This window comes from Thermobia domestica, chromosome 10 (genome assembly GCF_964235325.1).
Source record: "Thermobia domestica chromosome 10, izTheDome1.hap1.1, whole genome shotgun sequence".
In the NCBI taxonomy this organism is placed as follows: Eukaryota; Metazoa; Arthropoda; class Insecta; order Zygentoma; family Lepismatidae; genus Thermobia; species Thermobia domestica.
Genome location: NC_137463.1, coordinates 120,322,286 through 120,338,576, shown reverse-complemented (window position 1 = coordinate 120,338,576; position 16,291 = coordinate 120,322,286). Strand labels below are relative to the sequence as shown.

The window sequence follows — 16,291 nt, the reverse complement described above, 5'->3', positions numbered from 1 at the left end:
CTCTTCATAAAATTGTGAATTTAGCACATATTGGATTTTGAAGGTGCATCCATGATTGTCATTTTTATGAAGAACACTTTTAAAAAACCGACGTGTTTTTTTTTTTGTACCATTCTGTGTAAAATCTTTGAATTAATTAATTATTTTGAAATAGAGGTACATCAATACATTCCATGAAAATCTTTAAAACTTCTTTCCTGAAAGTTGCCATTTTGTATACGCTCCCTTTTTGATGCTAACTCCTATATTATTGAACTGGAAAAAGAACAAGTTCATTCTCTTTCCTTTATAATTGTAAACAAGTATCGCGACCTCTGGGTTCGCGTGTATATTATTTTTGATAAAAATTACTACTCGATATAATGCAACTTTGATTTCTTTCAGTGTGCTGCGTACGCTTTCCTTAGCATCGTCCATTTAAGTTAATTAATATTATGCTTGTATGTATTCAGACCAAGAAGTAAGTGAACTTTAACCATTTATAGTTATGGACACTAGTTTTGGAAGATTGAACTAAACATTAAGCGTTCCAGTGACAACGTGAATTAAGTAATAAAGACATAATCAAACAGATATGAAAGAAAAGTAAAGTTTGAATAGAGAAATGTGTGTTCAAATTTAGGAAAGGTTGTTTTGCCATATAGTAAAGTAGCTTAACCTTTAAGGAAGCAGAGGGTTCTTACTTAATCGTAAATTATTTTTAGAGCTCTTAGGAATCTATTTGAATCATTATATATTCTTGAAGTTTTCCAAAAACATATTAGTATTAAAACTCTCACTCTTCATACAAGAATAAAGATAATTTTAATACGTTGTCCGTGGACAACGTAGCCATTCATACGCAATTAAGTTAAATTTGATGAAGGAAGAGACTTAAAAGGTAAATGTGTAAATCTTTTTTTTTTTTTTTTTTTTTTAATGAAGGTTAATACCTAAGTATATTGGAAGAAACATGATCAGACATACATCCGATAATATACCACTAATAGAAAGAAAAAAACTAAAGGAAAAGACACAACATATATTATTTCTTGTGTATTAACTGATAGTGAAATATGTTGAATAATGAGGATTTTAACTTGAGATCAGCGTTAAAAGGAGAAACGGCCAAGAATGTTATTTAAAGTTTAAAAGAAGAGAAAATTCATGCAAGATATAAGTAAAGAATTAATGGAATACACTTCAATCCATGGATCTTTTAAGTCACATTTAAAGATCATGTATGTAAGATCATGATAAATTCAACTATAGAGAAATCACACACTTATTCACAAATTTTGGAACTGTAACATTTATATTCCAAATAACAAAATGAAGGAATTTACGGATTAAATAAAACATGATGAGATTTAAGTTACAGAATCATAGGAAATAAACAAAAAAGGGGAAAACCTGAATTTAGTTGCAATACATATTTTGAAAAATCTGTGGAATATATATATATATATATATATATATATATATATATATATATATATATATATATATATATATATATATATATATATATAGTGGCGGATCCAGAATATGATGAAGGGAGGGGCTAAACCATGGTTTGTCGTTTGCTCCAGTGTAAAGCAGGATTGAAGAGCCCATTTTATCGAGCGTATACCTGAGCATCAAGGATGGGCTGTAGCCTCTATAGCCTCCTTGGATCCGCCATATATATATATATATATATATATATATATATATATATATATATATATATATATATATATATATATGTATATATATATATATATATATATATATATATATATAATTTTATCAAATATGACCAAAAAATTAATAAAGACTAGAACCTATTGAGGGAGTACCGAGAGCTAGAAATTTTTCGTTCAATTTTTCGTTGTTTTACTCATTTATTTATATTAAAACTATTGTCATAAGAGGCAGTTGAGTCTGCACTAAATCAGACCGTATGAGACAGGAAAGTCATGGGGAAGTGGAGGCAAAAGAGTAGTTATTTCAATGTAGCCCAATATGTGTGATAGTTTCAGGGAGTCTTATAACAATTATATTTACTAATTATATTATTTGCGTTGCTATTTTCAAATTTTTTTTTTGAGACAATTAGGCAACAGAACCATATTCCGTTAAAAAAAAAACTACTGGTGTGATTTTTTTGCTGTAATTTCAAAACATATCTATCTTTACCTATCTACTAGCTTTAGACTTCTGACACTCATAACATTGAAAGTACAACCATTCGTTAGTGAACTTATCAACGTAACGCAAAATTTGCTGTTTAATTTGCAATAATATGCATAGAAGTTACAATTGAGTTTTGGGTATTTTGCGTTCCTTTACACTGCTCATTTTTTTTGCGATGGCTTGTATGGAGTAGCCATATTGTTGGAAATTCCCTACATATGGCATCCAAATATTGTATTGAAATCCAACGCAACGGTACAGTTTTCTATTTTGCTTGTTTTGTTTCATGTAACAATGCTCTATTTCAAAACTTTTCCGGTACTGCCAACCAATCATATGTACTATATTTGCAGCAGCCAATTAGATTTGCCTTTGCTACACCTTTTGGGTAGCTTTTTGAGGTTACTAAGATTTGTTGGGTAGGTCATTCTTTATATTAAGTGAAATCGAAAACATCAGGGTGTGTAATGTAAATTGTATTATTTACAAATTTACGCGGAAGTTGTTAATTGTGAAGAGTTATTCACTGTTTTCTACAATGGTTGTGCCTACGATATAACTGTTTTATTCACTAAACGTGATCATTATAGTTTGTCCGTAGATATTAAAATATATATATAATAATACACAGGTATGGCAAATAAAAGCTGTTCTGTATTTTTGTGGGTGTGGTGAAATCTCATGCTTTTTAATTTCTATTTGAGTAATAATAATAAGAATAATAAAGTAAAAAGGCGTGTTATTTATACGGTCGTCTGTGCGTGTATTCTGTAATGTGCGAAATATCAATACTGTAAATTTAGAACAGTAAATGTTCCTTTGTACAGTGCGATACATTTACTTGCACCGATAACTTCTTACAAGTCAAACTTGAAGTTAAAAAATAAATTGGTGGTAAAGACGTACATAAAATAGAAGGGGTCCAGCTCTTTTCTCTAAAAAATGTTACAATGTTGGTAATTTCTGTTCACATTCGGTTAGTTTAGGGTAGGGATGGTTAGTTTAAGTTAGGTTAGGCTAGTTTAGGTTACGTTAGGTTAGTTTATATATTAGTGTACGGGTCCCGCATAATTTTCCAAAAAATGATAGAATTTCGCTTATTTCTACTAATATTACGTTAGTTTAGGTTAGCTGACGTTAGTTTATGTTAGGTTCGAATAGATTTGGTTACGTTATGTTACGTCTAAATACTTGCATCAATCATTTTTCCTGTAAATTGTGTGTTTTTTACGCGTTTCTGGACCCCTTGTACTAAACATACCCCAAAAGAAGAAAGATTGTGAAAATTTCCAATGGAAGATGAATTACGTTATATATGTATTACGCGCACTCTCATCATCGCTGACGCGCCTTCACCCCACAGACGCACTTCTCCCTCCTGTTCTATTGCGTTGACTTCATTAGATAGCATTGGTGCTCTCTAGTAGGCACGTAGCACAAGTTGGTTTGTGTTCTGCTTAATACGCAGCAGTTCTAAAGTGAATCTGCACCCATTAATGCAACTTCTCACTTAAGAACCACTGCCGAAGGCAGTAAAAGTGCATTTGCTGTTAAAGAATGAAATCATATTTCATGAATATAAGTATGGCTTCATACAATGGGATAGCACACAAGTTTGTGTCGGTGCAGATTGAAAATAGTTCGTCATAGAAAATAAAATAGTTAAAAAATGTGTGAGTGCATGTTAAGGAGTAGTTTCTATGGTATTAATTTCAGGCTTTTTTTTTTTTTTTTTGTATGGATCCATAGATACAGTCATTACATGTAGACCCTACTTTTTTTTTCTCAATAAAATGACTGTCTTAAAGGATTATTTTTGGGATGTGGACTTGCAGTCTTCTGTCCAGGTTCACTTTAGTACTGCTTCAGTGTACGTTCACGGTTAGAACTGATGTGCAAAAGGCACTAACCAATTCGGGGTTAAGTTCCAAAGTTAGACGTCCGTTTCCAGTGAAATTTTGAAAATATACAGGGAAGATATGGATAATTTTATCGTTTATGTGCTTGATAATATATAAGGATCTCGAAAAATCTGTTTGTTATATAGCTATAAGCGGTTATAAACATGAGACTATACGGCGAGCGGAGGGAACTACTTGGCGCAAGGTAACTGAACAGATGCATTGTGAGAAAGTAACGGGCATTTATGTTATCAACATAGCGGCTGTACAAAGGATGTGAATTGACAGTTTTAACATTTGTGATGCAATACATTGATAACGAGCAAAATCTTTCAAAAGTTTGTGAAGAGCAATAACAAATTGCTGAAAATGTGGAAAGGATGACAGCGAAGAAACGTGGCGAAAGCGGACGTCCAACTTCGGAATAAATGCCCCAACTTGTACTAGGTGACCTCTAAAAGGCGCGAATGCTGTCTAACCGACTAAAAGCAGGCATGTAGCAGGGGAACTCGCACGGGGTACATCCGTACGGACGAGGCGCATCAGCGACAGTGAGTATACACAAGTAATGATAGCGCAGCGCAAAACTGTATATGGTATTATAAAAAAGAAAAAGGAAAAATACCCTCTTATTTTACCTATTGGATTATTCGTTACTAAGGACGTTATATCCCGATATATTTTCGTTGCTTGCACATTTGTGTTCCAAAACACCATAACAAATTACTAACGAAAACTTGCTAATACAATGCTAGTTAGTAACACATTAGGTTAAGTTGTAAATATAACTAACAATTATGTATTAGCTTGCTCTGGCTCTCCTGAACTTCAACTCTACCAAATGAGTGTAATAATATAATAAATAAGTGTCGACCAGTGCAATTTTTTCCCCTTATGATATGGTGGTAATTAATAGAGGTATTTTCAGCTTTGAATTTCCACTCATGTTCTAGAATACCACATATCTTTACATTTTATTTTCTCCTGCGTTAAATGTTTTATTTCGTCGTTTACAAAGATATCTCATTGTAAATGGGTCATTCGATGTGATTGGTTTATTATACGTTTAATGAATATCAGCATGGAGACTGTTTGCTCCCGTCACCATGTTTGATACGAGTTTAAAGTTTCCGGGACAGGACGTTTCGGCGCTGCCGTTTGGACCTCAGACGTTTGGGCGCGAGGTACATAGTAAAAATCACGATTTACGACAAGTAAAGTAAGCTAGGCACTGAAAACTAAGCGCGAATCAAGATATATATATATACACATTTCCTACACTTCTATCTTTATCTCACCTCATTTATCTGTATATTTTCCGTCTCTATCTTATTTATTCATTTAAATTAAATAGTTTAATGCATTTGTGGCATTTGTTGCCTAACCTCGTCATGGATTGATTTTTTGCTTGTTCACGATTCTTGTACTTCTGGTCTAGTGTTGATCTAATTTTTGTATTATATAAGAAAGCTAGGAAATGAAGGAATCAGACTAACTGTTGATAATTTTCCTAATGTTAATTAAAACATATTGATTTAATTTTTGCATTTTTTTAAAAAGTTAATAATTACATACTTATGAATATTAAAATTCGTTTCCTTTCGTATTACGTTTGCCAAACTCTTCTCTTCCTTAAGTCCAATAAAGAACTACCAATAAAAGATTTCCGCGCACTCGAGTTGAGAGTAGTAGCCTCGCGTAGCGTAGTCGCTAACGCTCTCGCCTTCGGTGCGAGCGGTACCGGATTGGATTACCGGTGGGGGCACTCGGTCGAAAAAGTGTAACACGCTCTTTCAAGCTAGTCACCCTGAATGAGGTTTTCCTGGGTTTTCCTCATTCACACCAGGCAAATGCCGGGGTGGTACCTAATTTATAGGTCCAAGCCCTTCCTTCCTTCCTTTTCCCCGGATAGTGTGCTCCCTCAAACGTGACGGGCTAAATGGCCTTAGATGCCGAGAGCCCAGAAATCTAAAATTCCTAAATCCTAATCGAGTTGAGGGAAAGATGTTAATACAGGGTGTCTAAGACATTGAGCTTAGGAACTGCAGTATGCCGTGTTTCTGGTATCACTTTTTTTTTTTTATTAACATTCCAATATAAAAATCAAAACTTAACACACTTTTTTTCTTCGTCCGATTGTAAGCATTTAATCTGCATTAAAGAAAGTGGCGAAAGGAAAAAAAGAACGATTTCAAAGTGAAAAATAGTAGTTAAGTGTACATATATTGATCATTTAGCCACTAGAAATGTGTTTGACATTCACACCTATTGCATAACTACAGTAGAATGCCTGCTTTAAGTATTTTAATGGAATAGGCTTATTATGTATGTAATGCAGTCAATCATATGTAGTCTGGTCTACTTACCTTTGGCTTGAAAAGTTATGAAATAAAAAGCACACTTAACTTTGGTTGAAACTTAAATTTACAAAATTTAATTGTTAATTCAGTTTTTAGAATTTTGAAATTCCAGTTCTAGTATGTAAAACAAAATCCGGTATACTTCAAGGATTTCTACTACAGTAGACACCTTGTGATATTTTGATTCGAACTTAGTACTCAGCGCCTAACATAATGACTTTTTAATTTAACTCGCGCCCAAACGTCACGTACCGCCAGTTTCATTATTATTATTTTCAAGTTGATTCCTTTAAATTTGGGGTGCACCATGGAAAAAACGAAGTAGTACAGTGTACGTAGTTTTGTCGACACCTTTGAAGATATTCTTTTAAATACTTGTTTATTATTATTATTATTATTATTATTATTATTATTATTATTATTATTATTACTATTACTATTACTATTATTATTATTAGCGGTATTATTATTGTTGTACTTTGTCTAGCGCGGGTGCCCTGAGAGAAGATTTCTTGGTTCATTTACACTGGAAGTGAAATGTCCTTTGTCTTGTTATTACAGTAGAGCATGTGTAAAATGTGAAACTATAGACTATTTGGTTGAAATATATATATTCGGCAGATGTAAGCCAATATTTTTACAGCATAAAATAGAATAGGATAATTTGGCTCAATCTGCGGAACAAAACTCAAAATATTTTATTTACATAACTATTGTATATTTTGTCAGCAACACAAATTGCTTTTTCTTTTTTGAACTTTGACAGAACCACTCTGAAACTCTTCTTGATATTACTCAGCTTTAAGAATACGCCGCTGAGGAAGAAAGTTTCCATTGAAAATTTCGGCAATCATTAAGTATTTTTTGTAATTTAATGTTCCACGATAATGCATCTAGGCTAACGGATCCGGTGATGATGAGGTGAATGATAATGGTGCAATTGCGAACGAAAGTGGGAGAAAACGAGAGAACCTACGCATACGGTGTTTGCTTACTACAAAGCCCACTTGGAGGAAGCTCGAGATACTAAGTAATAGACGTATATCAAATTAGTCCAAGTGAATACTTGTAATCCTGTGTCAACTTAGTTTCTGAAGTTATTTTATGTTATTATTATGAACATGTGAATAAATAACAGTAACAAATAATGTGAAAGCATCACTTCTTTGCAAGAGGAAAAACTTTACATTTTATAAGGTATTTTAAGTACCATTGATTTGAAAAGGTGCCCTGACACTTGAACTCTCTCCGGTGTTCTGTCTTTGCTCGATGATACTGGTTCAGCCATCCATATTTACAAAGCAAGTTACGAAACACATTTCGGAAATTTAAATTAGCCATGCGTTTTGTGTTTATTTGATTGTGTGACTGCAAAATAGTGCTGTGATTTTGATTTATAATTTTTGACGTGCATATGTAGAAGTCAGGTATGACAGTAGTGGGACAGTCATGTGTTAGTTATACTTTTGGAATAAAATCTCTGAAAGTAGGATGGATTACGTCAGGTCATATTAGTACCTTCTCCCTTGCTTCTGTACCGCTCGAGGTGGAATTAGTTTCTATTATGTCTTTCATTGCTTTTTGCTTTCATTTTAGTTGATTTTGTTTTTGAACTGTTATAACACAGTGGCATTTTACTATTCTGATAACCTTTGTCTAGCGCGGGTGCCCTGAGAGAAGATTTCTTGGTTCATTTACACTGGAAGTGAAATGTCCTTTGTCTTGTCCGAAATTGGCTTTTCGACCCATTTTCAGAGAAAGCTCTGTTTCGAACTTCCTGTGTTTAGATTTTTGCGTTGCCTTACCGGTTGCTTTTATATTTATTTCGTTACTTCCTTGAGGTCCATTAAGCATGTAGACACTTGTCTTCAAATATAATGAATTTTCTTAGTTCCGCTTCATACTGAATAGATGAATAATCAATATAAAAATAGTTCTAACTTCGTTTTGTATTCCTAGAAGCTGGATGCAATATTCAGATACTTAAGCGATTTTCCATTTCAAGGATTACAGGTTTAAACCATATTCTACAATAAGTTCTTCACATGCGTCTAACTTCAATATCAATAAATATTTTAATTTCTATACGAAGTAAGGTATTATTAAAAAAGTGACTATTATATGGGGGCTTCACAATAATATACATTCACTCGTAAATATTAATATCTACTTGACACTCCTCTTAATGTGGTCTTCTGCCTCTTACAAAGTAGATATTACATTATGTTGCTAGGTTAAGGTTGAGTGTTTAGAGATATGGTAGTGTCTACTTACCAGCCAAATGGCCTGGATTCATTCCACTGTAAGGCGGAATTTATTTTCTTGTTCTATCCTCACCTCAGGCTCAGGGGCTTATCCAGATTTTGTGCAGTGAGACCTGAGGAGTTAAGGCAGCTAAACTGTAATGCTGACTACATCTCCTCTATATAACGAACTCTCAAAATGTAGAACTTCTATCTTCACATAGGTCTGTTTTACATGGAGATCATACCTTTAATGTTACTTGCTGTTTACAGTTCTGTTATTTCCACATAACAAACTTAACCATATCATAAGGACTTGCTTGCGACTGTTGCTTAGAGGTTAGAAAATTTCAGCATTCAACTAGAATAGGCCATCAGAAACACTTAAGTTATTTAGCTTTTTTCTTTCTACAGTTCATATACATTCGTGAATGTTCCTTTCTTGCTGCAACTGCAGAAAAAGAAATACGTGTAGAAGTTTAGGTTAGCCATTATGGAATTAAGTGAGAATTAAATGGTTTGTACATATATATTTCTATAATTCACCCAGTTTGTTTATGGAGAAGCATCAACTAGGTAAATTATGTCTTATAACGTTAAAGGTAATTAACTTTTTTTTTTTTTTTTTTCAGTTACAATGAGTTACGAGAAAAGAACTCCAAGCATTGGCACGTCATCTGTATATTCTCATGCAACTACTTCACGATCATCGGCCAACTTAAGGGCATCGCGGTCCATTAAATCATTGAAGATTCCATGGTATAGAAGGCCAATTTTACAAGATGCAGTTGTAACTGATATTCAGAGGGGATCTCTTGTTATGGGATTTTTCTCGTTAGTAAGTATTAGTACATGGTAACAAGTATATGCTTAAATGATCAGACGGCTATATTAACTATGTTGGCTGGACAAAGCTATTTTGTTTAATATTTCCCTGTTAGGATCTCATTCTAAAACTACAAGATAATGACTAGAGACGCGATGTACAGGCTTAGGCATTAAAATTTTACGCGAAATAATGAAGATAAACATCAAATGACATACAAAAACTGAAATTGTACCGCACGTTCAAATAATCTGTAAACGAACGTGATCGTTACTAAATGAACTGATAAGATGCATATTAATTAATGAAGTATTAATCTTGAATTCCATTTAAACATCCATACCTGGTCATTATTTGTAGAGAACTTCTACTAAAGAAAGAAGAATGAAATTCTTTCCATATATATATATGTAATAATTATTAGAGCATAGTCTCACTTTACACATCAATCCGAAGTTTTATAACACGCATTATACACAATCCAAAGAAAGAAATTATTAATTCTTTCAGGTGAGTTGGTAAATTATTACTTTTAGATGAGTAGTTAAGTTAATTATATTTTAGTTTATTTTGCTACTCCGTCAAAGGAAATAATTGTGATTCCATGTGATAGTGAAGTAAGTTTTCAAGAGATCTGGCCGTACAACATATTGAAAAAGAAAATCGAAAGCGACCTTTCTATTTACACGGATGTAACAGAAACATACTATATATATTCATATGGATTGGTACATTTGCACTTTTAGACAATTGTCCCACTGTCTTATTTTACCTAACATCCGCCTGTTTGTAATGACGTACTGATGTGATGAATGATATGTGGTATCCATTTTGGAATAGGAATTTTGTCTTTAAGTTCGGTCACGTCAATGCTTGATTGTCTCAGTCTTGCCTTCGATCTGCTGTGTATTTTAGTCATGTAAGTAATATTATTGTTGTAGAGAGTTACCTCATCCCTACTTTCTTCACATTTTTCAAAATTTTGCAGAAATCAAGGAATAATATGTTTTCTGTGTATAATTTTCTAGAAATCATAATCTTAGTAAATTAAGGAATTGTTTTGAGGTTGTCTTCATTTTTATTCAGTTCGTCGTCTAAATCTGTAATATCTTAATTAGAATACTCAGTTTTACCGTGTATCACGAAATAGTTATTCTTTAATCAAACAATTTCGGAGTGTGCTTGACACCGTTTGGTAACTTCTGAAAGTTGCTAAACTAAACACATTGTGAAGGTTTCTGCTTATGGTTCTATGGAGCCTTGCGAAAGAAATGTAATATAAACTCTAAAGCTATGCTTACTAAACAAGACCCAGATTATAAATGTCACCGTGAACGTTTCCGCAAATGGTTATTGCCTTCCTCAGCGTGAGTCCTTTCAGAGAACTAACATTTCTAAGTGAACTATACCACTGTTGATAACCCTGTATTGTATAATGTAACTTAATGCACTTTCAGTAGCAGATCCCAGCTCGCGCCGTGTGGACTTTGTGGTGGACAAACACCGTGCTCGTGGGTTTTCTCGGGGTTCTCCCGTTTCTTCCCACTTTCTTCATTCCACCATTTCATTCATCTCTCATCATCACCGTCTCCTTTAGCCTAACCACATAACCGTGGGACGTAAAACTTAAAGATTTCATTTTCATTTTTACTTTCAGTAGTAACGGTTTTACTTGTAATAGTGAAATTCAGTTATCAGGAATTTCATCCCAATTTTACGCTATTAAGAACAACTAGTTAATATCATTAATACAACTACTACTGTGGATCCTACTTTAAGAAGTGAGATTATTTTACTTTTTTTAGAAAGGTTCCGTAGGTAGACAAGAGTCGTTCCATATGTGTTGAGTAAGCAATTTTTAGAAGTCATTGGCAAATGTGGGTTTGGAGAAGAATGGTTAGAATTAGTTGGGTTCGAGCTGAAAACGACTGAGAGAATGTTTGAAATGGTGGGGGAGAAAAAAGCATAATTTAAGATATTGAGAAGAAGAGAAACTGGCTAGGACATTGGCTAAGAAGGAACTGCATCATGAGTGACGTACTAGAGGGTATGGTGGCAGGAAAAAAAAGGAGGCTACGATTGATGGACGATATTAAAACATAAAACTTGGACGAGAAGAAGAAGAGGTTAGCGGAAGACGGTTGAGCATGGAAGTTTGTCAGTTGCGGCAAGGATCTGCCAATAATGGCAGAATACCTATGATGATGATCATGATGAAAAAAATGCCAGTGCAAAATAAAATGTTTGATTAAAGTACAACTTCTTCATGATACAAGGTAAAAAGCTGTAGATTTGAGTTACTCACCACGTATCCTGTAGCACCTAACAGCAATTACTACAACGACTTAAATGATCAGAAGATGTATTCCTTAACAGAGATGAATATGACGACTATAAAGAGTATTTTCTAGGTACGGTACTAAATATCTACGCATAAATTTTAGTAGTTTTTACTTGCGCAATATTGAAAAAAAAAAGAAAAAAGAAAATGACGTGGAGAGGTAGTGAACGAACACGTGTAATCCAACAAAATCCGCCAGCGAGAGTTTCGTAGGCATTCTGTAAATAACATATTGGACCACATGTTCGTTCTGTTTTTTTCTTTTTTGCTACGGTTCATTTGGGGTACGCGCAGTTTTCATTCTTGTTTGTTTAAACGCGACCCACAAGACATTGTCGGTTGCAAATTGTTTTCTTTTCCGAGGAGTAGCATCCCTATATATATATATATATATATATATATATATATATATATATATATATATATATATATATATAAGAAGTTTCCTATTTATATATAATCAAACAAGATTGAGAAATATTTCTTCTCTCGTACCTATTCCAGGGTTTGAAAAAACCCGTTTTTTTTTTTTTTTTTGAAAAAGCCCAACCCACCTGGGCCCATGTGGGTTTTTTCGAGTATTTTCGGGTTTAATTGGGTTTTTCCGAAATATTTCAATGTTTTTGGTGTAAAAGTGTTAAAATGTGACTTATATTTCAAGATTATCATTGTCACAATTGTCACAACAATTTTCTATTCACTGCAGTTTTGAAAAAACGGCCGCCATTTTGAAATTTTACGTTAGATCGCTACCAAAGTATATACAGCTAATTTAGAGTGTCTCGTGCTTCTACTCTGAACATGTCAACTTAAAAGACGAAAAATTACACTTTGTAGCGTGGATATCCGCTATTTTGAAAAAAGAATGGCCGCCATTTTGAAATGTTACGTTGGTATGCCGCCAAAATCTATACAGAAAATGTAGTGTATCTTGTGCTTGTATCCTGAAAATTTAAACTTAAAAGACCGAAAGTGGTACCCTGTAGTATGTGTGGTACAGACAGACGAAAGAACAAATTTAGATCGAAACATCCCAGGAGTCTCAGTGATGTTCGCCAAATATGAACACAAAATATATTAATTTAAAACAAAGATATATAATTCGTGTTTTATAAAATAAATGTCTCAAAATGTCTTATACGACACAAATATTTTCCAGTGTAAAATAAATAGTTATATTGTAGGAGTCATTTGTGGTGATTAGGGGGGCAGTTGCCCCCACTTTTTTGATATTACCCATTAACGTATATAGTTTCATTTGCAAATATAAAGTTTTGTATACATTATTGGTTCATAGAGTAAAACTGGTGCCATAAAATATTTGTCGTTCCATGAGTACGTAGTGGTTGTTTTCCCGTGGAATTAAGAAAGCTACAGGAATTGCATTTGAACTGCCACTAAAAATGGCCCAAAAATTAACCTATTGGAGCGCCACAATTCGAGCATACTTTCATTTCTTCTTGCAAGGACGCGATATGTTAGTCAGCTGCTCTGGAACGAATTGAGATAACATTTCGCAAGGAAAAAAGTCCTTCACAAGTTATTCTTGAATCTCACAAAAATCGACTGTTCCTAAAGTGTATTTTCTTCTTTCTAATAATAAGGAATATTTTGATTTGATTTTTTTCAGTTTAACATCCTGTTCAGCAGTGAAGTTATATGAGACGTGGACTTAATGATCAACGTAGGGTCCGAACCACGTGAGCTCCTCCCCGGGAATCGAGCCCGGGTTTCCCACGTCAAAGGCGTGTACGCTAATCGCTTAGCCATGGAGGAGCTCAGTAAGGAATATTAATTTGCAGTGTAATATGCAAGTTTAGGAGTGTACATATGCAGTTTTGTATATATAGATAAAATTTAGTAAATTCAGCATAATTCTAGGTTTTAGAATTATTTTGTATAACTGAAATGTGGAGTGACTAAGTATTGCTGAGTTTTGATATATTCCAAGAAAGTGAAAACTGTACTTAATGGCAGCGAACATGCTTTGGGAAGCTGCAAAAGTATTTCTTTAAATGTCGTAGCATATACTTGTAGTATTCACTGTCATTCTAAGAGTAATAACACATATAATAGCATGCGTGGAATTAAAAATATAAGTTGTTCATTAATTTCCAGTTGCAATGTAACTTTTGCAAAACAAGCCTCATTATTCATTGCTATGATTATTTGATTAATATTATCCTTTCTGTTTATTTGTTTTGCAAATATGTTATTAAATAGGCCCCTAATCTGATCACACAATTTTCCAGACAGATATTCATGAGCAAGGAATCAAATCCCTTCTTACACCTTCGTTGTTTAAGAGTTGCTCTTGTCAATTTACTAAATAAAATATGAAACAAGATATATGGTATTTTAACTGAAAAAGACAGTATCCTAATAGTTATACAACCTTTCGTCAAACAAAGTGTTACAAGCAACCAGGAAAACTAACATTGATATCAAATATTCAGATCATGTCTTACCCACCCACTTTTAACGTCCAACCGCCGCCACTGGTTGGAGTTCACTTCCGATACTTTGTGCGTTCAATTGGCCTTAAATCCGATGAGGGATAACATCCCTCGACGTCGCCAAGAGTAAGCGAGCACACTTTTCACAGAAAGTATTTTCTAAAATATAAAATAACATATCTTACTTCAAACAGGATATAAGCATAATCTATTCATTAATTTGTTCTATAATTACCTTAAGCTAAGTTTTCTTTAATTATTTTTAAATTCATTCAGTGCATTCAGAAGTTTTTAAAAGTATTATGTTGTTGTATACCTTAAAGTGAAAGCATCTAATTCGCCCAGGAAAGTCCAAAATCTGATAAAAATAACTTTCAATGTAATTACCTTAGTTGTACGAACAATATACTACCAAAAAGCTCAAAACCCTAGATGGGTTTTAAGGTGGGTTTTTCAAGTGGGTCCAACCCGAAAAAACCCGGTGGGTTTTTTCGGGCTGGGCCCACTTGGACAAACCCTGACCTATTCGAGATATTGCAATTGAACTTGGAACAAATATCACATGCAGAGTATAGTATTTTTTAAGGTGAATTATATTCGGATACCTGCACTCGAGCCTGCTTCAGAGGGCGCAAAACAACAAAAGGGATTGTTTTACTGGGAAATTTTTAAATTTTATCAGAACTTTCCCCTTCTCTCCTACATCACACACATATGTGCATGGTACCATATATATTTGTTTCATTCTGAAGATAATAACGTGTGAAACACGAAACTCAAGTGAGTAATACTGAAGCAGTAAGTATCTAGTTAACTGAAAGTCAACACGTTTTTCCTTTAAAACTGTAAGAAACAAAATATAAAAAAATTATAGGAACTGAAATGGAATCTTTAAAATTTCATTTTCAGTTGCCAATTTGCTTTCTTACAAATATTTTACGATTAAAGGACTTGCTATATTACATTTAACATTTGATAATCGTGCTACACGTCACATATTCCATCAGATGTGCAAGAAGAATTTGGGAGTTTGCCGATCTCCTTTTTAATGCAGCTATTTTTCGTTTCTATGTATGTAATTATCCAAGTGTAATGTTGAGAAAATAGAGATATATCTCTAGTAATTTTCTTTTTTAAGTGAAGCATTTGGTGTCTTTGATTCAAACTATCGTGCTTAAAAAAAAAGAAAGATAAAAAACTGATGTATGCATTTGTAATTATCATAAGAGAAGATTTTGTTTATTTTTTAATGCAGCTCTTTTTCCTTTGTATGTGTAATCATCCAAAAGTAGCGTTTTTTTTTTTTTTTTTTTTTGAAGTGAAGAATTTTCTATTTGTAAGTAACTGACACATAGAGGACATTTTATTTTCTATATGCACTAATACGCGAATATGTACGACAAAAACAAAGGGAATATAGTCGTATTGCTTTGTATTCCAGATTACAGTTGAACACCGTTACAGCGAATTTATCAAGCACGAGCTAGATTCGTTATGTATAATTCCATATTTTACGTCACTGTTATTGAATTTATTTTTTTTTAATTGTGAAGTTTTGATGAAACTTACGCCCCAGATGAATTGCAACTATTCTGTTTGTCAGCGTAGCATCGTAACTTAAACTCAGTTGTGTTTGTCAACTTGCTGGAGTTTTCCCATTTTTACTATAGTTTTGTACTGCAGAGCTATTCTGTCTTGCCCATTATCGACTAAAAGTCACAGATGGCCAGGTATTTATTTGTAAATTGCTTTTTGTTTAATTAAATGATTGAAAATACGTCCCTGATTTAAGATATATGTCTGCCCTACGTTTTTTTCTTTTGCACGGGCATATTTTATTTATATATTATACCAACGTCTTTTCAGAATATCTATCTTTTACATTCTTATCTTCCGAACAGTGATACAATGCTGTTTGTAATGAAGATTCCCATCCGTAGGAATGTAGATTCCTCCGTTGAAAGACAGTGAACTTTTCCTATTGTAATAATCCTATCAACAACTAAA

The 16,291-nt window shown here is 33.4% G+C and overlaps 1 protein-coding gene across 2 annotated transcripts in view; it reads left to right on the top strand.

Moving 5' to 3' along the window:
* Positions 1–2,469: 2,469 nt before the first annotated feature.
* pasi2 (Protein) overlaps positions 2,470–16,291 on the top strand; it is a 52,708-nt gene continuing 38,886 nt past the window's right edge. The window contains exons 1-2 of one of the 2 annotated variants that reach the window (XM_081728513.1): positions 2,470–2,576; positions 9,294–9,499. In XM_081728513.1, coding sequence (XP_081584639.1) covers positions 9,299–9,499 — 201 coding nt within the window. In that variant the 5' untranslated portion in view covers positions 2,470–2,576; positions 9,294–9,298. The other variant, XM_081728512.1, reaches the window with a different exon arrangement.